The following is a 25,218-nucleotide window of genomic DNA, read 5'->3' on the forward strand; positions in this document are numbered from 1 at the left end:
GCTGAACATCCTGTAAAGTTATCACAAGCTGTTTTTAATAAGGCAAATGTGCTGGGTGATATACACTCTGAGGCAAACGAGCCTCAGGACTTAGGAGCAGGATGCAGCACAGAGAAAGTCCACTCTTACCAGGAAGTCCCATCTCATTGGCATTTCAGCAAAATTCACCTTGCCATTTTTAAAAAGGAAAGAAAGAAAGCATATTCTATATTCCTTGAAGAATAAGAGGGCATTGGTGTTCTAAGAAATGTGATCTGTAATCATTTTCCTGATCCATAAAAACCAAATGTAAAGGTACTTTCAATTGCCTTACCTCTGTATCCTTTCATTCGTCCTTTCTACTTGCACACTTTCACTAACATGTTCTCCAGTTATAAAACATTTCATCCAGAAAGCATTCAACCAATACGTAGTTGCCACCCCCTCTCAGTTTTAGGTACTACAGGGAACTCAAATATGCATTAGGCATGCATTTTTGTCCTCTAGTCACTTTTGGTCTAGTCACAAAGAGAAAACATAAAAGAATTATTCTTGAAAATTAAAAAGCACATTTTTTTCCAAAATCATTTTCATACCCTTCAACTCCTCTCCAGGCAGAAAGTCATTAACCCAATACTTTTCTCAAGATAATTTAATTTTAGGCAAAGAAATATCTACAAACATACACATCAGAGATTTTGCCAAGTGAGTCAAAGACTACTCCCTTTCAAATTTCTCCTTATTAAACTATTTCAGCATCATCTCACATGTCACTCCCTTATGAAACCTTTCTTAAGGACACTACTTCTTACTCTGAATTTCATATCTATCTGACCAGATTGTGTGTGTATGTGCATGAGAAAGAGATAGAGAGACTCCCTTTGCTCTATATAATTAATTCTGAGAGGTCAAGACCTTGGTTTTCCTAATGATTTTATTGCCCATAATTCCACCAAACAAAAATACTCTGAGAATTTACTTTTTAAAGCAACATCATGGTGAATGACCATTCACTGAAACAACCTTGTAAATCTGTGTTATCCCACATGATGGCTGCTTAAAATAGCCCACACGGGTGAGTGTGAATCCTCCCACAGTGCTGCAGGGTAGCAGATAACACAACAGTCCTTGGTCAAAGCCCGTTTCCACTCAACTGTGGAAGTGACAAGACAGGTGTCACCATACAGACAATATTTGTGTGTTTACTGGATTCCCACCCCTTTCCCAAAAGACAGGAGCAAACTCCCCTATTCACCTACATATTATGTCAAGAGTCAACCATCTCTTCAGCTCTGAGAGCTTCCACAAATGACCAAGAAATCCTCTGGTGGGAAGTCCGGGGGAAAAAAGAAAAGAAAATGTAGAAGTCTAAGAAAGTCTCCCCTTCCTGCAGTCCCTGCTTCTCTTCACCTCATTGGCCATTCTTCAAGACCTGCCTAAATGTCACCTCCTCCAATGCTTCCCTGACTTCCCTCCTCTGTGCTGCCTCAGTCAATAGCTTCTCCTCTCGAATACACACTCTACATATGTAATCACATATTTTATATTAAATTAGAACTGTGGGCATTTTAGCAAAGTGTCTACTGATACGATGCTTGGTGCACAGTAAAACTCAGTATGCGGCAGCTACTGTTATCAGTTTTGATGGTATCTACTGAGGGGGTCCTCTCCCCAGTTAACAGTACAGCTGCCATTTATAGAGTGTTTATTATGTACCAGGCACCATCCTAAGTGTGTTACAGTCTGCTCAAGCTGGGAGGTTTCCCGAGCCAGGGCCTGTGCTAATTCATTTCTTTAATCATTACAGGCATAGACACTGTAGATACGTGCTCAGTATTTGCTGAATCAAATGAAGAAAGAAAAATGAAAAGGCGAAAAGGTTCATATGGCCATGACAAGAGAGTTGCTATAGTTCATTGAGTTCTGTGTCAAAAGGATCAAAACAAAACACACTGTGTACTTCCTAGCCCCCAAATCCAGAATCAAAAGGGCTTCCCGTGGGGGAGAAAAGTCCACTCTATGTGGGCTGGCTTTGCTTTGCACGAAGGAGTGTGTCTCTCTGCACTCATGCTATCCTGTCATCCTCTTCTCTGGATACAATTCATCCACTGTTCACATCTGCAGACTCAGCTGCAACTTAACTGCCTGTTCAGGCCACTACTGATTTTGGAAACTGCGCCTGAGATCCCTCTACAAACACTATTTCTCTGGTTTTATAAATATCGGCGAGCCAATGTCCTGTTGGTGGTTACTTTTCAATTTTGTCCATTTGAAAGAGTACAATTAACATGAAAGACATATGCCAAATGTGGTCATGTGTCCCCACACTGTATTATGAGAACTGAACCAGACCAAAAGGAATTAAAGTCCTACATTTCATGTCACGTCAAAATTTTCCCTTTAACGCCAAGTTTCAACATTTTTTGCTTTTTCATCTCTTTCTCCTAATATCAGAGATGTGAAGCGTCACAAAAAAAGAAGAGTTACGCTTCATTCAACTTGGAGAAGCGGGACTGAAATTGAAAGGAGAGCCTCTGTGATCAGAACTGTCTTCATCACTGCTATTTGCAAAAGCATCTCTGCCAGCGCTAACTCCAGCCTGTATTTGAGCATATCTGCTCCTGGGCATCAAAGAAGGGACACCAGCCAGAATGATCATTCTTATTACTGGTGAGTTCTATTGATGGACACCAACTTCACATTTAAAAAGCTGTCAAGTAACTGCTATCCTTTTGCAAGGTGATCAATCATTTCCTTTACAATTGCCTATATATGCACACCAAATAATGTCAATATTGCCCAAATGTAAAGATGTCAAGCATCTTAAAGACTCAAAGCAAACTGACAGCATCTGTTGCACATCTACCAGCAATGAGGCATGGGTCCTGATCCCAGGGACCTCACAGCTGTAGGAAACAACTATGTCATGGAAAGTACTATTCTATATGGCAGCTCAAATTTCTAAGAGCTCATGAAGCAGTGTGTCTTCAAAGAATTAATTTACCTTTGCGTGCATTTAATAGGCATTTACTGAGTATGTATTATGAGCTAATTGGGACAGAAATAAGAGCCAACTAGTTATCAGGCTCTCAGATTCTTTTAGAGGAAAGTAACCAGGAAAAGGAAAGAGTACAATACGCAGAATAGTTCTCCCTCGATACCCCTGGGCGATTGGTTCTAGGACGGCCATGGATACCAAAATCCAAGGATGCTCAAGTCCCTTACATAAAATGTTGTAGTGTTTGCATACAAGCCATACACATCTTCCCATACACTGTAAATCATCTCTGGATTACTTACAAAACCTAATGCAATATAAATGCTACGTAAACAGTTGCTGGAGTGTGACAAATTCAAGTTTTGCTTTTTGGAACTCCTTGGAATTTTTTTTTTTGGCCCTGAAAATTTCAGTCTGCAGTTGGCTGTGGGACCCGTGGACACAGACAGTTGACTGTACAGGGTTTGGCAGGAATACAAAGATGGAATAATTACACTGCGGGGGGGGGGGGGGGGCGAGGATCAGGAAAGGTTTCCAGAGAAGGCAAAGCCTGAGCTGAATTCTGAAAGACAATTACTGAGAAGACAAGTAGGAAAAGCAGTCCAGGTAAAAGCGGAGCTAGCCAAGCAACAGAGGTAAGGAGCTGGGCGTGATGGGAGTAGTGTGCAAAGAGCAGTTGGGAGGGGAAGAAAGAGAGAAAAACGGGGGCACAGGCTGAGGTCAGTGCATGTACGACTTATGTGCTTTATTATTAAGAAGGCTGGACTTTAGCTTGTTGGCAACTGACAGGATCACATTCTCACTTTGCAATGATCACAGTGGCAGCGACATGGAAGATGGACTGAACTGGTGTAAAACAGGAGAAAAAGAGTCCAGTAAGCAAATCACTGTGATGAAGGTGAAAGCTTCTAATACCCAGGCTCAGTGGGGGCAGAGAGGAGCTGTAGTGAATATAGGCACTCTTTTCTTTAGTCCAGAACCCCACTCCTCATTTATTCTAGAAACAGCACCTTTTCTTTGGAGAATTATACTAACCTGCACTCCAGCCATTTGGTTCCCATGGGTCGTTGCTATATTTTTATATGGCATATAAATTCACACGTTATATATATGATTTCTTGGGGTGGGGGAGGGGAAGGCAGGGAAGACACACGTAGGGGCTCAGGCTGGACCACTCACAGTCCCACGATCCCTTGACCACAGTTAACTGGTCTCAAGTGGGTGCCTGATGGGATTTCTGGATTTGCGACTAAGAAAGTCAAACCAGTCTTTCTTTAATGACTGTAAAATCTTAATGCTGTAAAATCTGGGACATGTCGAGGCCATGTTTCTAACCATGTGGACCAGAAAAGCAGACAGAGCTGGTCTGCAGTGAGAGAGAAAGAAACGAAAGGGACACACATGGGGACAGAGAAGGAGATGGGGAGACAGGAAGAAGTACTTGTATTTGAACGCCAGCCACTTCCTGCCCTTGAGTTCTTTGATGCTTCCGAGAGTCCTTCTAACACATTTATCTTACGGCTCATTTAGTTTGAGTTCCTGTCACTTTCAGCTGAAAGACCCCCAGCTACTGCAGGAAGAAATATATGAGAGCTGCTAAAGGAAGAAATAACGAGGCTTGATCATCCATTGAATGGATTGAAAGTTATGAATATAAACAGTCCCCTGCACAAAGGCACCCCCGAAAAAGTGCTCTGAAAACCATCCAGAGTTTCAAAAACTTGAAAATAGGAACTAGTTCTCCCAAATCCCATACCAATATTTCGACAGAGCATAGAGCTTCCATTTAGCACTAACTCAATTCCAACTCTTTCAAATACTCCATTCCTTCCACGTTTAATCCTTCATCATTCAGCTTTAAAATCTGCTTCACTGGTTGCTGAGGGGCAAGGGTGGTGGTGTCACAAATACACAATCTGTGGCATTACTTTCATGGTTCTTTCATGCCCTGGTTACTTCTCCTCAGAAAAACTAGCCACCCAAATAACTTCCAACAGCTTATGCAAAAGGTAATTGGGATGTTTTCACACACAGACTATTTCTTCTTCGACAAAAACAAACCAAACAATCAGATGCAGATGTCTAAGCATATACTGTATGATCCTAGATTGTTTCCAATAAATGATTAATGTTGCTCATTAAGAAGGAAAAAAAATTAAACCCAGATCGAATTTGAGTCACCCTGATATCACCTACTACGAGCAATCTCTGGGTCTGGTTCAGAACTTCCAGACCAAGGCCTCACCTCAGCTGCCTACCACCCTCTGCTGGACCAGGCCTGGTGGTCCAGCATGTAGAGGAGGCTGTGCTGACTCCAAGGCCCCAGGTCACAGAAGCACCTGAGGTGGTCCAGGGGTTGCAAACATTTATTGTGCAGTCAGATCAAACTGTAAAGGGTGACAGGGTTCACTGCTGGAGATGATCTGTACTCTACCAAAATTTGCACTTCCCAAGACATCTGTGATGTTATGAGAAATATATGTTTGGTTCCTGACACAGAGCACCTAAAGCTCTTGGACTTTTGTGAGTGATAGGAAGTCTTTTATTCCTGACACTGAGCTCCATTTAGGAGCTCTATCACCTTGGAAGCTCCCAGGTGATAGAAGCCTCTTTTGTTCTAAATAAGGCGACTTATTGCGGAACTGTAGATAACCTCAGGATGGGGGCCAGCTGCCAGAAAGACAAGTCTTGACTAGAAACCTAGAACTGTCAGCCTCACTCCCACCATCTCTAGGAATGGGAGAGGGCTTGGAGACTGAGTTAATAATCGATCGTGCCTCCCTAAAATTCCCTCAGTGAATTTACAATAGCCAGGACATGGAAGCAACCTAAGTGTCCATCCACAGATGAATGGATAAAGAAGATGTGGCACACATATACAATGGAATATTACTCAGCCATAAAAAGAAATGAAATTGAGTTATTTGGAGTGAGGTGGATGGACCTAGAGTCTGTCATACAGAGTGAAGTAAGTCAGAAAGAGAAAAACAAATACCATATGCTAACACATATACATGGAATCTAAAAAAAATGGTTCTGATGAACATAGGGGCAGGACAGGAATAAAGACAGAGATGTAGAGAATGGACCTGAGGACACAGGGCAGGGGAAGGGTAAGCTGGGATGAAGTGAGAGAGTAACATTGACATATATACACTACCAAATGTAAAATATATAGCTAGTGGGAAGCAGCTGCATAGCACAGGGAGATCAGCTCGGTGCTTTGCGACCACCTAGAGGGGTGGGATAGGGAGGGTGGGAGGGAGACAAGAGGGAGGGGATATGGGGATATACATATGCATATAGGTGATTCACTTTGTTATAGAGCAGAAACTTAGATAACATTGTAAAGCAATTACACTCTAATAAAGATGTTAAAAAAAAAAAATCCACTCAGTGACAAGGTTCAGAGAGCTTCCGGGTTGGTGAACACATCCATGTGCCAGGAAGGTGACGTGACTCCACAAGGACAGGAGCTCCTGTGTTCGGGACACTTCCGGACTTCACCATACATACCTCTTCCTCTGACTGCTCACCTGTACCCTTTCATAAACGAGTAAACCTAAGTAAGTGTTTCCTGAGATTTGTAAGCCATTCTAGCAAATTATCAAACCTGAGGAGCGGGTCTTGGAAAGCCCTGATTTGTAGCAAAATCAGAAGCGTTTAACCTGGAGACCCACTGCTTGCGATCAGTGTCTGAGGGAGCGCAGTCTTGTGGGACTGAGCCCTTTATCTATGGGGTCTGTGCCAGCTCTGGGGAGTTACTGTTAGAACTGAAGTGACTTGTAGGCTACCCAGTTGGTATCCAAAGAGAATTGTTTGGTGTGGAAAACCCATACCTATGGGGTCAGATGTGTTATGAACAGAGAAAGTTTTCCTTTACCATCAATTACTTTGTTTCTGTTCCTGGCACACATCTTGATTCCTATACCACATTTCTGCCTTTTGAAACCTTCCCCATACTTGAAGGCCCTCCTCAAGATCCACTTTTAGCTAGGAAGCTTTTCTTCCTCCGGAGTCACAAAATATTGCAACAATGAATGTTGATGTTTATCATAATCTATTTTCCACTACTTACAGTGCTGTATATGTTTAATCTTCCTCACCACACTGTGAATTCCAGAGAGCAGGAACCACTAGTTGAATCACCTCGAGCCCCACAATACTTCCTGCAAACGTTCTCAATTAATAATTGTCTAATTAATGACCTTTGAATGAATAAAGTAAAAATGCTTCCTAGGGAAAACGCATAGCAGGAAGGCTATGTTGCCATTCAATTCATGCAGCTGCAACACTCACGGACTCAGATATAAAGGCAGAAATGTAAGGGGTGACAGCAGAGCGGCTGTATTTAACAGGGTAAAAGAAATAAACAAAAGCCTCAGGACGGATGCCGAAAAGACATTCCGTACTCAGCCATGTGTTTGGCCTGAAACAGTGCTGCCTGACAGAAATATGATCCAAGCTACATATGTCATTTAAATTGTGTCTACAGGCACATGAAAAAGTAAAGAGATAAAACAATTTTAATAATATTTTAATGTACCCTAATACATCTAAAATATTTATCTTTTTTTTTCTCATACTAATTCTTTGATGTCTGATGTGTATTTTAAACTTACAAAAATCTCAATTTTGACCAGCCACCTAGCACATGCTCAAAAGCCACATGTGGCTAAGAGGCTGCTGTATTGGACAGCGCAGGTCTAGAACTCATCTCGTTTGAGGTCAACACTTAGTTTTCAGAAATGCACAAAGTGAGCGATGAAAATGATGGTGGTCACACACTGTAAAACAAGTCTGAATGAAACTGCCCTTCAGATGGCCCAGGCTGTACAGAGTAAGACTTCCCGCTACTTTTTTCTGAGTAATTTTTGTAAAGGCAGGTTTTTGGTATGGCAGCATGACTCTTTAAAGGAAACTGCCTTCAAAAAGTAACAATTTTATTTTGTTATGATGTCATTTTCTCCTGCTCACAATTTTGCCAACAAATTTATGTAACTAGAAGAGGGATTAAACACCTTGAAGTTCAGCAGTTCCTAACAATGCTTGTAAATAAAATAAAAAACATTTAAAGTGAGTTTAATTAACAAGATCAAATTGTTCAGATGGCTCTTACCCTAGCTTATGGAGATATGAGAACGATGATCATGACTTTAAAAATGAGCAAACTGAGTAAAAAGGGATATGATCCTTAACAAAGTGATCTTGCAGATATTTGCATTTTCCCCAAACTCTCCCTTCTTACTCTTTCCCATTTTCTTTACTGCATAAAACCCAGCAAATAGAAAAAACACTTTACAACCATGTACAGATAGTAGCGGCAATCAGAAGGCCTAGAACTGGGGCCAAAAAGCTCTCTCACTGGATGGTCCTGGCTGATTCATTCCTTAAGCCTCATTCTCCTTGGTCTTAAAGAAGAGGGTCTGAACAGTCTGAGTTCAGAAATTTCTTCCAGCTCCAAACTGCTCACGTGGCACATGGAAGGTGCTCAGTAAACACTGAGGGGTGAAGAAGAAAACAGAAAAAGGAGGAAGAATTCATTTGTTTTTCTCTGCATGTATTTCAGTGTGGCTCTGGGGGAAAGTAAGACACTTGTGCCAGAAATGACAAAAGCAGGAAAAGTGAAGGGTCCTAGAACATGCCTGATATTCTGAGGGCCATCGGGGAGATCCAGAACTGGGCTTCTGAAGGCAAAGCTACGGTGACTGGGACATTTTCCTGTTTTCCATCAATAAAGCATGCGTAACACATAATTAGATAGAGATCTTACACATGTGTCTTCTCCCTCTGTACCACCTCTCTGCCAAAATCCAATGTTTGTGAGAAGAAGGTGGCTAACCAAACAAGCAATGTCCCCTTTTTACCTCCATCTGCAATACCTCTCAGACAAAAACCTTAGACTCAAAACTACAGTCAGACCAATAAGGAAAAACACACCTATTTCAACTCTGAAAATTATGAGAAAAAGGCTCTGTTTTATTTATTTATTTATTTTTGGCTGCATTGGGTCTTCGTTGCTGCGTGCAGGCTTTCTCTAGTTGCAGTGAGTGGGGCCTACTCTTCGTTGCGGTGCACGGGTTTCTTACTGCGGTGGCTTCTCTTGTTGCAGAGCACAGGCTCTAGGCGTGCAGGCTTCAGTAGTTGCAGCACATGGACTCAGTAGTTGTGGCTCATGGGCTCTAGAGTGCAAGCTCAGTAGTTGTGGCGCATGGGCTTAGTTGCTCCGTGGCATGTGGGTTCTTCCCGGACCAGGCTCGAACCAGTGTCCCCTGCACTGGCAGGTGGATTCTTAACCACTGCACCATGAGGGAAGTCCCAAGGCTCTTTGTTTTAAACTAACGAGGAGGCATAAAGCAGGTGTCTCCATGTTTGTCTAAAGCTTATTTTTCTTTTTAAGGGAAGTAGAACACACTCCAATAAACACTGCATAATATGCTACTGGTAAAAGGATTAATAGGTATGCACTCAGCCCATGTTAAAATAAATGTTTCTCCGCTCTGGAGTACAAATTTACAAAATGTAACACCAAAGAGAAAAATCCAAATGTATAGTACAAAACAATTTATACAAGGATAAATTTGTGTAAATTTTCCTTTCTATTCTAATATGCTACATATCCATGCAATATAAAAAAATGTTTAATCTCACTTTTAAATGTCAACCAGAAGAATTTTTTTTTCCCTGTCCTAATACAACACTAGAAAAAATAACTTTTAAGAACAAAAGAAACACAATTTGGCGAGTGTACGTATGTGTCCTCAATGCCATCACGGGCAGCAGTACCACATGAGTACCTGCTTTCTCTTCTGAGTTTTCATTGGTTCTTCCCCATCTTTCCATTCCCTAGAGCAGGATGGGTCCCAGGGTGTTAGCCTCTACTCTCAGGTCTTCTATTCCATTTAATCCTTTCTTCCTTGACAACATAATCAATACCTCTTCCTTTACCTCCTATCTCCTTCCCACAAGAATTTACCTGACCTTTCTAGGGCAGACTACAAACCCTGTACAACCTGCTAGGTATCTCTATCAGATGCTTTGCCATCATTTCCAATTCAACCCACTCTAAACCTGAATTCTGACTCCTCTTGCTGTATTGTCTTCTCCCACATGCTATAAGCACCCAAGTCCTGGATACTTTAGTTCTGCAATGTTTTGATCATTCTTCCCTTCCTCTTCTCCAGTCTCATGGCACCGTGCCAGCACAGGTCCTCATTACCTCCTTCCTGACACATTTTATTGAATACCATCCCAAGCCCACCCGCTGACCAAACCCAATTTATTTTATGCTCTGCTTTCAGATTAACCTTCTGAAAGGGAACCTGAACTATGCCATTGCCTTGTTCAAAATAGGTAACAGAGACAGTGAATGTATCAAGGTCCAACCCTGGCGTCAAGGTCTTCCACAGCTGGATTTGGTTTCAACCTCCTTCTTTTTTTCTTTTTTTTTGGCCACACCACATAGCTTGTTGGATCTTAGTTCGCCGACCAGGGATTGAACCTGGGCCCTTGGCAGTGAAGTGCAGAGTCCTAACAACTGGACTGCCAGGGAATTTCCTCAACCTCCTTCTGGATGTGTCACCCAGGACTCCCCTTCATGTACCAGTAGTCCATCTCTATGCTATGTCATTCTCTGAATACAGTTGATATTTTCTCCATCTCTCGGCACATCTGTCTACAATCCAATGACCAAATGTATGTGGGATGTTAATAAGAAGGTCTTGTGCATTTTTCACTAAGTATATCCATAAGTATTTAATGTTCTCGAAGCTACTGTAATTTATTGGGTTGTTTTAAATTTTTATTTTCTAATTATTCATGCTAGTGTAAAGAAGTACAATTTGTATTTTCACCTTTTTCTTGCCTCGTTGACATTTGTTAAGGTCTAGAAGTTTACTTAGAGATTTCTTAATTTTTTTCAAATATATGACCTTATTATCTACAAATAAAGATGCTTTTGCTTCCTCCTTCCCAATCTGAATTTCTTTTTTTTTTTTACATCTTTATTGGTGAATTTCTTTTTTTTTTCTTGCCTAATTACACTGGCTAAGAACTCCAGTCAGTGTTGCATAGAGGTAGCTAGAGCAATATCCTCGCCTTATTCCCCATCTTGGATAGAAAGTTAAATACGATGACAGCTGAAGATGTGTAATGGATGCCCTTTACCACTTTAATTAAGATTTCTGTCTACTACTAGCTTGCTGCAAGTTTATATCATAAATAAGTGTTGAACTTTGTCAAATGCTTTTTTCTGCATCTACTGAGATGATCACATGGCTTTTCTTTTTTCTTCTATATGAATTACGTTTATTTTTTCATAATAACTTTTTTTTTTCTTCATAATAACTTTTTAAAGGAGTTTAGGTTTACAGAAAAATTGAGCAGCTAGTGCAAAGAGCTTCCATATACTCCCTCTTCTTGAACACCCCCTCGGCAGTTTCCCATTACTAATAACTTGCATTAGTGTGTTGTATTTGTTATAAATAGATAAACCAATATTGATACATTATTAATAACTAAACTCCATACATTAAGGTTCACTCTTTTGAGCTGTACAGTCTTATGAGTTTTGATAAATGCATAATGTCATAATCCACCCTTAAAGTATCATACAGAATAGTTTCACTGCCCTAAAAATCCTGTAATGCACCTATTTATTCATCTCTCCTCTCCTCTCGCTCCTCCTGGCAACTACTGATTTCCTCTCTGAAGGCATCCAAGTATGCACTGAATTTTAATTTGGATTTAAAGTGGATCTGGCAGGGACTCCTCAGGTGGTCCAGTGGTAAAGAGTCTGCCTTCCAATGCACGGGACGCAGGTTTGAGCCCTGGTCGGGGAACTAAGATCCCACATGCCGCAGGGCAACTAAGCCCGTGTGCTGCAAACTACAGAGCCCACGTGCCCTGGAGCCCACACGCCACAACTAGAGAGAGAAAACCCGCACACCACAACTAGAGAGAAACCCAAGCAGACCACGCGCCATAACGAGAAAGTTCCTGCATGCCTCAACAAAGATCCCGTGTGCCAAAACTAAGACTCGACACAGCCAAAAAAGATAAAATAAAATAAAAAATAAAGTGGACCTGGCATATTGTAAGTGCTGAATTAAAGATAGCTATTATTAATTGTAACAATGAAAACAGCATTCTAAGAGTACAGTTCCAGGGATGGATATAAAGAATGTGAGATTTTTTTCCTTCATAACAGTTGGGTAGGAATAGTGATAACTCAACCAAATTTTCAAAATGACAGCCCCTCCTTTCTCCTAATCAGCACTTCTACCTTAGAATATTTTTTAGTAAAATGTACAAAATCCTTACACATAATAGAAACAGTAAATATTGCAGTTAGGTGATGATTATTTACCATCATCATATAATTAGACATAATTTCAACAACTGCCCACACAGAGAATAATGAAAAGATATTCCTTAGGAAAACACATATTAATGACAAGAGAATCCAAGTTGGTGGAGAGATTTGTAAGGTCCAGTGGGCATTTTCCCTTTGGGGTCAGGCCTGAGAAAAGCATCAGGATCATGACCACAGTTTGCTTATCCATTCCCTTACTAAAGGGAATCTTGGATGCTTCCAGTTTTTGGCAATTTTGAATGAAGCTGCTGTAAACACTCATGTGCAGGTTTCTGTATAGACAGAAATTTTCAACTCATTTGAGTAAATACCTAGAAGTATGATTGCTTGGCTGTATGATAAGAATATGTTCAGCATTACAGGAAACTTCCATGTTGTCTTTCTACACTTTCTACACCACTTTCCATTCTCACCAGCAACAGAGAGTTCCACATCCTCACAAGCTTTGGTCTTGACAGATTTTTGGATTTTAGCCATTCTAATAGGTGTGTAGTGGTATCTCAGCGTTGTTTTAATGTGTAATTTCCTTATGACATATGACGTTGAGCATTTTTTCATGTGTGTATTTGCCATCTGTGTATCTTCTTTGATGAAGGGTCTTTTCTGGTCTTTTGCCCATTTTCTTCCATTGGGTAGTTCACTTTCTTACTGTTGAGTTTTAAGAGTTCTTTGTATATTTTGGATAATTGTCCTTTATCAGATTAGTTTTACAAATATTTTCTCCTAGTCTGTAGCTTTCTTTTTATTCTCTAAACAGTGTCTTTGCAGAGCCGAAGTTTTTACTTTTAATGAAGTCCCATTAATCAATTTTATTTTTATGGATAGGCTTTCGATGTTGTATCTAAAAACTGATCACCAACCCCACGTTTTCCAAGATTTCCCTTATGTTATTTTCTAGAAGTTCTATGGTTTTGCATTTTATATTTAGATCTATGATCCATTTTGAGTTAATTTTTGTGAAGGGTATAAGGTCTAAGTTCATTTCTGTGCATGTGGATGTCCAGTTGTTCCAGCACCATTTGTCTCCTCTGTACTTCATTTTGATATTTTCTGCTAACCTATCTTCTAATTATTTAACTCTCTCTTCAGCTGGACCTATTCTGCTGCTAAACCCTAAGTTCTTAATTTTGGTTTGGGGTTTGTCAGGGTAAGAATTTCTGTTGGGTAATTTTCCAAATTTGTTTTGTCACTTTATATAATTTCCAGTCCTCTAACATTTTAAAATCTTGTCTTTTATCTCTTTGAATATAATAAGCATAGTTATTTTAAAGTTCATGCCTAACAATTTGAATATCTGAAGTATCTGTGATTCTACTTCTTTATTATTTCTGTTAGTTCTTTTTTTCTTTTTTACATCTTTATTGGAGTATAATTGCTTTACAATGTTGTGTTAGTTTCTGCTGTACAACAAAGTGAATCAGCTGTATGCACACATATATCCCCATATTCCCTCCCTCTTAAGCCTCCCTCCCACCCTCCCTATCCCACCTCTCTAGGTCATCACAAAGCATCAAGCTGATCTCCCTGTGCTATGCAGCAGCTTCCCACTAGCTATCTATTTTACATTTGGTAGTGTATATACGTCAATGCTACTCTCTCACTGAGTCCCAGCTTCCCTTTCCCCTCCATGTCCTCAAGTCCATTCTCTATGTCTGCGTCTTTATTTCTGCCCTGGCACTAGGTCCATCAGTACCATTTTTTTAGATTCCATATATATACATTAGCATAGTTCTTGTTCACATTGCCTTACCTTGCAATGCACCTCTATCTTTGATAGGATGCTGCACATTATATTATTTAAATGCCTTGTAGAATCATTAGAGACAGGATTACATTTGCTTTCCTGCCAGGTGAGATGGGGACCTGCATTCTAGGATCACTTTGGTCCATTTTTAGTGCTCAAGACTTCCTGGATCACACAAAGAAACTTGCAATCACACAGCAATCCATGTGAGGACTGGTTTACTTCTGTTTCACCCTTACACCCCACCCAAGGCTGGGTTGCAAACCATGTTGCCAACCAAAACCATAAGAAGTTTGCCAAGGATTCCACCTCTGGAAGACCCTGAATTCCAACACTTTTTCCCCCTAGGTCCCCTAGACCCTACAAGACTGTCAGAAACACAGCTCTGCCTTTAAGCTACTTTTGTCTGAATGGCAAACACCCAAATACCAGATTCACCTCTCTACATTTCCACCTCCTCTTAGATCTTGGTCTGGTAATTGTCCATTAACTTGGTATTTTTCCAGTGTCTACAAGTAGAGGTTTTTAATATTTTGTCCAGTCTTAGCTGCCAGTTCTGCAGAAGTCAGAACAGGACTCTTCATCCTATGAGTTCCACAAATATTTTCCTCTTGTGGCGTTTAACACAACTGATTTTATATTGTGCATATGTTCCTTACCCCAACCGTTTTAGAATGCTAGGATCAGGTCTGATTCATGCAGCACTTGGCCCCTACCCAGAATATTTGTTAAATCGAAACAACCTGTCTTCTTTGATGCTTTTGCTAATTATTCATGTTCAAAATCTCATTGTTTTAAATCAATAAAATTTCATGCTTATATAATCATCATTAAAAATATCTTTCCATTTCCCATTTGCTTTCAATATTTACAGTTTCTGCAAGAAAAGGCCTTATCTATTTTAGTGTCTTTTTTAAAAATCTGACTCTATTATGTCATTTATTTTATTTCAAGATGATCTTTACACTTTCCAGATGTGTCTTATGGCATGCACATACATATTTAAATGTGGTGATTTAACATTCATTTTATTTGGATAATTTCATGACACTTCTTAGGAACTATCAGTAGGATACCTAGTGAAATCACCATACTATAGATACTGGATAGAAAATAACCAGAACATTTTCTGTGTATAAAGCAATTAGCGATTTTTTAGAAAATGTGTTTTTGTGCCTCTTTTTCATTTCACTGTTTCTCCTTCACTAAGTAACCATATGTGGAATTGCTCAGGATTTCATTGCCTTTTTCTGTAGGGAAAGAATGAAATATATCAAAAGGTTGACTGTTCTGAAACCTCTAGGAACCAACAGCAAGGGAAGGAAGAGCTACTTAAGGGGAGCTCCCATCTTTCTGAGTAGCAGAGACATTTTTGGTTGCAAATTTTAGGGATATATCCACATCAATAATTGCTCAGGGAGAACCTTCCAATCCCCCAGATTTGGCCAGGATGCCAGTGCTGATACTTCTAAACATCATATATTTCCTCTTTCTTAAAAGATTTCGTATTATTTGTTCAATGTATGCCTTCCTTCTTGGAGCTGGAACTCTTAGCGCCAAGGACCATTCCTATACTGCCTTCAATAAACATAAAGGCTAACATTTAGCAATTTCGTGGCTTTCAATACTTCAAAAGCTAAGTTAGATTTTCCTTCATAATCCCAGAGGTAAGTAAACCTAATCTATTCTGGATTTCTTCCCCTCACCCAACATGCCTTAGATTCTGACCAGATAATGTGTGTGGGTGTAGCCTGACTTGATCCCATCTCAAAAAACAAATCTATAACCAGCATCATTGGTCAGGGGCTTGTTGCATTTTTCCTTCCTTTTGGCACCAAGTGTCCCTTGGATACCCAATAAAATACTCACCAGTAATAAAATCAGCCTTCAGTTATTTAGGAGTTGGTCATTCAGATGCCCTGCTTCTCATTTTCTTCTTTTCCTACCTACTCTCTAACTTTTGGGCTTCTCACTGGCACACATGCCATCAAAGGCTGGCCACAACAAGGGGGCTAGCTCTAATGAGTGGACTTTGTGATTGGCTAGAAATTCCAAAAAAAGCACATAAAGTTGGTAGATGGTTGAAACCCTAAAAGTTTGGAGAATTTTTCTGATGATATCAGTTATTCTTAGTAGGACCCAGAAAAGATAGTTTGTGCAGTCAATAACCATAGTTACTAACCTATCATTATGTTACCGTTTTTGTTTCTCCATTTTCTAGGTGGTGATATTATCTAGTTCTCTGCTTACCCAATCTGTGAATTGGGACATTTTATTTCATCTCTCTGAGCCTCATTTCATCATCAATAAAATAGAAACAGTAACCAAACAGGTTTGTTCTGACCTAAGCATTAATTCCCAGAATGAAATAATGTATGAAAGTGCTTTGTAAATGTAGAGGACCACTTGCATTTATATCATTACCAACATTAATTGTTTGCTCACGGTTTAAGTTTTACACTAGAATGCCAATTTGTCTTCTCAAAAGCAGAGGTGTTTCACACAGGTTATTGTGATGGATACAATTCAGGATTTTGGTGCACCTGGCCAGCATGCATGCCAAATTCCGTATCAGTGCTTACCTTGGGAGGTTTCCTGAATGATGGAAACAAAACATTCAGCAGCAGAAGTAGAGCGGGTTGTCAACACAGCAGCCACACGTCAGAAGGAAGCAATGAAAGAGAAAAAAAACAAGGGAAACTCAGCATCTTGATTACGTGATCTGAAAGATATTCTACTTCACAAAGATCTGGAGCCATATTCACTTCACTGCCTGAGGTGATAAACTTTTATATTTGTTCAAAAATATAGTGTGGGCCTCAGTTTCTTTCCTGGTTTAATAGAATGTATCCAGTCATTAAGAGGTATTTTTAATGATTCTTAAAAAGCCAACAAAAAGAGCATCAGAATAAAGAAAGATGCTGCAATCATACTGCATGCGGTCAAATACTTTAAAATCAATTTTCACATTTAAATTTTTGCTAAATTCGCCTTAATATATATGTATATTTCCTTTGAAAAATAATAAATATGGGATTTTTTCCCAATTAAAAACCATGGTTTAGATGACAATTTTCACATATTTCAACCTGAATAAAAATTTAAAAGCAAGTTACATCCTTCCTTATCATCAACAACACACGCATCCTTTATCATTCTTTTTTTTTTTTTTTTTTTTGTGGTACGTGGGCCTCTCACTGCTGTGGTCTCTCCTGTTGCGGAGCACAGGCTCCGGACGCGCAGGCCCAGCGGCCATGGCTCACGGGCCCAGACACTCCGCGGCATGTGGGATCCTCCCGGACCGGGGCACAAACCCGTGTCCCCTGCAGTGGCAGGCGGACTCTCAACCACTGCGCCACCAGGGAAGCCCTATCATTCATTTTTTGCATTCAAAAATGACTGAAACTGCATCCAGAAAAAACTCGGAAAAGGAAATAGTTTTCAAAGTAACAAACTGTTAGGCTTACTTGCTTTGTAAATGTTTTGATCATATACAAAATTGAGCTGAACTATGATTTTTATGGTGTGTAATCCTATCACAGGGTCTTGGCCTTCTTGATGTGGTTTATTCTTAATCAACCTCCAGTATCATCAATTCAGAAACTGCAAAATTATTGTTGAATAGAAATGGGGGAATTTTTCCAGTGGCTTTAATCCTTCTTCACAGGGAACAGAATCATGAGAATAAGAAATGGATTTTCCAGGGCAGAGGGCATGGAAACCAAAAGGTACAGGCAAAAACAGCATGGTGCTCTTTCTCCATCATTGTGTCTAACACTCCCCACAGAACTTTGAGGGCCCCACACAAAACCCAGAGCTCAGAATCAAGGAAAGAAACTCCATGGATTCCACAATCAGGTAGGTAACTCTAACCTTTAAATCTAGGGAAAGAAAATCATGACATTTCTTATAATGATGAAGACAAAAAATTATCTTCTTGAAATTCCATAAATTAGCTAAAAAGTAAATGAGTCCTTATGTTGTGACCCCAGGAAGGCACAACAGGAATGTGATTTTTGTCTTCAGGTTTTAGAGAGAAACTTCCTAGAAAAACTGGTATCTCTGGCTGCTATTAAGCAAGTCTCAACATTCTGTGCATCTGTCCTTTAAAACAAGATAAACATTTATAGATGTTGTTATAAAATTGTACGAGTGTTTTTAATTCTAAGAAAGCCATGGGTCTTTGCTCTGTGCATAAAACTTGAGGTTTCTGCCAAGAAAATGTCCTTAAGTGGAACAACTGCTCTAGAAGGCATCTGTTCTGAGCAGGTAGAACAATAATGAAAACCTCACGCCTTCTCTTATTTTGCTTGCTTGATTTTTTAAAAGCCATTTAAATCATGGCTTTATTTAACAGGGTAAAGAAAAGCCACTTGGCTTGGCTTGCGATAAGGCAACCATATGACACAGCATGGGCCAAATTAATAAAATATATGCTTCGCATTTAGGCTGCAATGAACCAAGTAATCTAATGGGGGTACATGCTAACAGAAATCCCAGGGGTTTCTCCAGGGTTCTCATGTGCTTCAGGACTGTACAATAAACGTCACCAGCGGCACAGAACAAGTGCTGGTTTGTAGCCAGTAGTACACTGACCTCCTTCACTGTCCAATAATAGAGCTATCCTTTCCTTATTGACATTTCAATACAGTTTTCTTTATTCCTATCAGGAAACCAGTCCTATTTCAACATTTTAAGTACTTTGTAAGTGTACGCCTCTTTCTTAGAAAGATAGCACATAATATGGGAATGCCAATGTAATTCTGCTACCTTCTTTTGTGTTTCTAAGGATGGTTTGTTAAGAATAAAGGGAGACTGGGATGTATGGGAAAAAGGCGAGCCACTAAGTGAAACCGCCACTACCCAAATTACTCATCGTTTAGTTGAGAACAAGGATCCTGGCTACAGAAGGAAAAGTAGGTCATTTAGTTGATCACAACTGTACTTCATTAATTGGTAAACAAACATTTCTTGAGGTTTGAATTAGGTGATAAGCAACTAAGTTATCCTAATTCAGAACCATAGTTTACTGCCCCAATCCCCAGAGGCTATAGATCATTTTTGGGGGCCTGTAAAGAAAAATTTTTCCAACATGAGTAATACTGATACTACAACCAAATATGGCATGCTATCCTTTGGGAAAAAACAACTAATGTGGTATTGCAATGTAAAGATAAAAATTCTCACACGTGTATCTATGAAAGAAAATAAATAATATAAAAATCCATCAGAAACATAATCAATATTAAATACATTTTTTTTAAGTTACAGCCTTTGTTGATTATATCAATAAAGTCTTATCAACAAAGAGTTCCATCTGACTCTGTTAGGTCCAGCCTATTGCTGATACCTGCGTGGCTCACTTAGAGAAGGAGGCGATATTCCTGGCTAACAAACATCCAATGAACTACAAAGAACATCCCTTTGCAAAACACCAAAGGTTCCTTCCTCTCCCAGGACACGCAAGTTGATGGACCTCTTCAAGGTCACCCACACTGTGTGCATTTCTCACACAACTCATGTAATTTCCATGCCTTTCACCCCCTTCTGCCTGCTAGAATTTTCTCCTCTCCAACATCCAGCTCAAGGCTCCACTCTCTCAATTCCCATCAATTGTTTGAGAGCTCCTTGGCCTTCACTACCTCTGATACCCCAGGATTCCTATGGTCAACAAAACTGCTTAACACTCACGAGCACACATAAAGTCCTGCAGCCTTCAGTGATTCTGTCTGAATTGGAATCTAGTGTATCCTTAAGGCCTAAACCCCTTGAAAGCAGAGGCTATGCCACATGCTACTTGCATGTTCTCAGTCCCCAATGCCACATATTTATGTAGAACTGAAATCATTATAAAAACTCAGAAGTAATTTTTTACATTAATGGGTTAAACATAATCTAGATTTGAGGATTTTCTTCCACCACCACCTCAATCCCACAATTCCAAAATTTGGGGGCAAGATTTTTTTTTTTTTTGGCCATGCCATGTGGCTTGTAGGATCTTAGTTCCCCAACCAGGGATCAAACCTGGGAATTCCCACGGGGGCAAGATTGCTTGCATTTAATAGCAGAGAAGATGTCAAGGATTGTCAGAAAATGTAGACTGTTTCCAAGGTGTTGTTTTAAAATAATTATTTCTCTAGATCAGCATTCATACAGAGAAGTTCAAAGGGATGCCAACGAGGGTCAAGCCCTCAAAACCTTCGTAGGTCAACTAGGTTCAGAAATGCAGGTTCAGTCTGATGACAGGAGAGGAGACACACACACACGGAAATGGGGCTGTGAAGATAAGCTGGATCTATATTGGGCCAGGTCTTGAAATGAACCGTCAGTACTTAATTTAGTAGACAGTACAAACCTGAAAAGCTTAACAAGAGAGTGAAATAAATAAGGCAGTATAAATAGCATATTACAATGACAGCAATCCTATATAGCTGTCGTTCTTTCCTCACACCTCACACTGAAAGATTTCTGGGACAAGGAGCCTTCTGGCCATTATTTACAGCCTATTGGCTACAGTGAGCTACTTACAAGTTAGATGGCCAAAGACCCTGATGTCCGCAAGCCCTAACTCCAGTCAGTGCTTCAAGAGACATGAATGATCAGTGACTTCTTCTGAAACAGAAAGTTCTCTTCCATGTGCTAATGATGTCATTGATTGATGGTTGGAAACTGCCACAACCTATATCAGAAAGATATAGAGCTAAATGACATTTGACTCCTGGAGATTACTCTAAGGACATATACTTTATAAAGCCCTTGATTTTCACTTCCCACTTGGAGAGCTAAACATTGGGGCACAACAGAGTCCAAGTAATCCTGTTAACCAGCAAGCGTTTAATAAGTACCAGTTCCTACACTGCACATCATAGGTGCTCTGAGGGATATTAGAGGAATGAGGCATGATCTCTGACCTCAAGAAGCTTAACACCTTGTAACAGAGACAGATACATACGTGAATAACTAACATTAAGGGGACTGTGATGGGTGTCAAAGCACAGGTAGAAACAAAGAGCTATATTCAGTCAATAAATATTTAAACACATACTGTGTGCTACTTTGTTGAGGTACAAAAATAAATTAGACATGCTGCCTTTCAGACAACAATAAATGGAACTTATACACGTTCTGTGATGTGCAGAGACGCCCCAAAGAGGGAAATATGAACTGGGAAAGAAGAGAAGTTTCTCAGAGAGGGAAATCTAGAAGGCTGAATAGAGGCACCCAGCTGACAGGGTGAAGAAATGGCAACCCAATAGGGAGAACCGTGTGTGCAAAAAGCATCGGAGTACACAGCTCGCTTGAGGACCAGAGCATCATAGGACTGTTCTGTCACCCAGCTCAGTAGTTTGTCCACAGAAAGAGACAGTGGGACACAGGATGATACAGGGTTGGGATTTGGTTGGATAGGTGGGTATAAAGGTTCATCTTCAATGACAGTTGATTAACTTTAGTTTGAAGATACGTTTATATACTTGTATACCAACAAATGAACATATTCATATATTTAAAACATATAACAAGCACTTCTATGAGTTATAAAAAGCAGATGGGATTACATATTTTGAAGAGCCTCTGAAACCAACCACAAGAAGAATGCAAATGCCAAAAGCATTAAATTCCATGACAAAGCCTGGTTTTAAAACCTTTAAAAAGAGGTATTAGAGTCAGCAGGTTATAAAGCTTATATGAAGCTACAGCAAAATTTTCTGAACACTGATGAAGCTGATTCATTTTTTTTAACTTTTTACTTTATATTGGAGTATAGCCGATTAACAATGTTATGATTTTTCAGGTGCACAGCAAAGCGATCCAGCCATACATATACATGTATCCATTCTCCCCCGACTCCCCTCCCATCCAGGCTGCCCCATAACACTTAGCAGAGTTCCCTGGGCTATACAGTAGGTCTTCGTTGGTTATCCTTTTTAAATAGGAAGCTGATTCATTTAAGGGGAAATGTTACCAACCAGAGCAGACTTTTAACACCAATATATCTGGTTTGCTTGGAAGAGTATGTCCTCTGGAATCTACTGGGTTTAAGGTATGTTTAATATTGTTTTCCTCCTAACCTCCTATTTTCTAGAAGACTTTGATTTTTCTACCTATGAATTTTTCTGACGGTGGTGCTTTCCAAGAACTCAAATCCCTGTGGTTGGACGGAGGCTGAGATGGTCCAAGGGGAAGAGCCAATAGAGCACAGGCTGGATCGAGAAGGAAGTCAAGTCAGGAGGAGGATGACAGACTGGGGGAAAGCAAGAAACTCGTGGTCTGGATAAAGTGAAAGAGCAAAGATGGTGTAGTGGCAGCAAGAGAAGATGTTGCAGTCAATGATTGAGGTGTAATATTTCAAACCGCAGCCTGTGTGGTGTGTAAGTTGGCACAGAGGCAAAGGCAAGAGAAAAAGTAGGATGGAAAGGAGAGAGCAAACAAGATGATCTGAAGGAAGATTCTGTAAAATGTGTTGACTGACGTGCCCCACCACCTGACCTCCCCTCTACATCTGCAAGGATGGAACCACCGCTGTGTGGTGTGGAATGACTTCTTATGGTCCTTCCGTTGCAGACCTTGGAGCCGCCCTGATGAGATGAATGAAGGAACAAATGGCTTCAATTATCTTCATATTTTATATGTTGTTGAGTTTAAAAATTCCAAATGCATCTGCAATTAAAAAACCCAATCATCCCAATATTCCTTCAGTGTGAACTGCTTCTTTTAAAAATTTACCACTCCATTTAACTTGCTCTCATTTTCAATAAAACTCAAAAAGAAAAACTGAACTAAATTGATACCGGAGTGGAAAGACTTGTGGCTTAATTTTGGCAGGGCGGGGTGTATATTTTGGACTACATCTTTCTACCATAACTACATTTGGCTGGAATTTCTGCAAGAAGTGAGACAGGATAGTGGTGATGATTTAAGGATTTGGAGCCAAACAACTCTGGCTCTGCCATCAGCTAGCCATGTTGACTTGGGGCACATTTATGTAACCCCTCTGAGCCTCAGTCTCTGTGTTTATAAAATGGGGAAAGAAGGGGAGTTCCCTGGTTGCCTAGTGGTTAGGGTTTGGTGCTTTCACTGTGGAGGTCCGGGTTCGATTCCTGGTTGGGGAACCATCCTGCATGCCATGCAGCGTGGCCAAAATACAAAAAATAAATAAAAATAAATTTAAAAAAATAAAATGAGGCTAGAAAAGCACCCCTTCAGGACCACGCTCAGTGGCCAGGATAATGCTACACACCACTGGCGCATAGTTATTGTTCAATAAATGTTACATGCTATTGTTGGTGCTACAACAAACAGCCCTCCTGGATAACGAATGCAAAATGTTAACATAGCTCCAACTAATTTTATCTAGGAAAAAGTTACTGGGAGCTGAAGAACAAGAGCACTTTCTTTTGGCAACAGAGAAAACTTATGTTCATAAAAATGAAGAGAAACATGATGTTTAAAATACGCTCTTCAAACAAGGACAGCTGAATGTCAACCATTGTTGGAACGTCGCCAACGGATATATGGATGGTGTTATATTCTTTAAAAAAAGTTCAAGGGGCTTCCCTGGTGGCGCAGTGGTTGAGAATCTGCCTGCCAATGCAGGGGACACGGGTTCAAGCCCTGGTCTGGGAAGATCCCACATGCCGCGGAGCAACTGGGCCCATGAGCCACAACTACTGTGCCTGCGCGTCTGGAGCCTGTGCTTGGCAACAAGAGAGGCCGCGACAGTGAGAGGCCCGCGCACCGCGATGAAGAGGGGCCCCCACTCGCCGCCAACTAGAGAAAGCCCTCCCACAGAAACGAAGACCCAACACAGCCAATAATAAATAAATAAATTTATTTTAAAAAAAAGTTCAACATGTTCAAAATGTTTCGATGTTCAGAAATGAGTTTTAGAGGAAAAAAAGAATACACCAGCATAAAAGTGAATACAAAATATTCTGAGTCTCGAGTGTCCTTGCTGGGAAGACAGGAATGACTGAAGGGGTCGGCAGCAATGAGGACCACCTGGGAGCAACAGAGCGGCAGCCCAGGACTGGGAGGAGACCCCAGTCCCAGAAAGGTGCCTTGCATTCTATTTCCTTCAGGGATGGCATACCTTAAGGGGATGTATAATAGTAAACTCGTGAGGGAAAAAACGCTCACTATGTTGTCAATGACACAGTGAGTTCTGGCTATGACAGCACTTCTAAAACAGGGGCTTTTTTCCCTTAAGGAAAAAAAAAAAGGTTTTTAAGAAAACACGTATGATAAAGGAAGGAAAAGAATAGAGAGAAAAAACAAACCTTGGAAATAATTAGATAAACATATATGAAGTTGAACACCCTTATAAGAACTAAACTAGGATATTAATTTTTGTTTTAGCAAAGAGCCAAGAGCAGGTGCATAATGGCCAACACTTCAGCATACATCATCGGGCTGATCTCACTTGACATCTGGCCCCATGCACTGCTACACCCACGACAGCTGACAAAGTGACCACAGGGATAATGATTTAATTTTAAAGGTAGCCTTTATTTTAAAATGACCTAGTATTTTTAAATTTGTCATTTATTTTCCCAGTCTGAAGCTGAAGAATCTAGAAGTACTATTTCAGGACTTGGAAAGCTGGCATTAAAAAAAGTCAGGGCAGGAATAAAGACACAGATGTAGAGAATGGACTTGAGGACACGGGGAGGGGGAAGGGGAAGCTGGGACGAAGTGAGAGAGTAGCACTGATATATATACACTACTAAATGTAAGACAGACAGCTAGTGAGAAGCAGCCGCATAGCACAGGGAGATAAGCTTGGTGCTCTGTGACCTCCTAGAGGGGTGGGATAGCGAGGGTGGGAGGGAGACGCAAGAAGGAGGGTATATGGGGATATATATATATATGCATACAGCTGATTCACTTTGTTATACAGCAGAAACTTACACAACATTGTAAAGCGATTATACTCCAATAAAGATGTTAAAAAGAAAAAAAAGGTCAGGGGTCAGCATTAGAAACAGAACCCAAAGGAGCAAACAGTTTTGGGCCCTTTCCCAAAATAACACCTTGAATTTTCAGCTGAGTACCAAAGCACAGAACTGCATTACCCAAGTAAGATATGCCCTATAGGCCACGAAGAACATTTACAGTTTGAAAGCT

At 40.3% G+C, this 25,218-nt stretch overlaps 1 protein-coding gene across 1 annotated transcript in view; it reads right to left on the reverse strand.

Moving 5' to 3' along the window:
• KIF13A (kinesin family member 13A) overlaps positions 1–25,218 on the reverse strand; it is a 217,866-nt gene that overhangs the window by 113,385 nt on the left and 79,263 nt on the right. Inside the window, 1 exon segment of the mRNA XM_067752073.1 lies at positions 16,677–16,689. Coding sequence (XP_067608174.1) covers positions 16,677–16,689 — 13 coding nt within the window.

This window comes from Pseudorca crassidens, chromosome 10 (genome assembly GCF_039906515.1).
Source record: "Pseudorca crassidens isolate mPseCra1 chromosome 10, mPseCra1.hap1, whole genome shotgun sequence".
NCBI lineage: Eukaryota > Metazoa > Chordata > Mammalia > Artiodactyla > Delphinidae > Pseudorca > Pseudorca crassidens.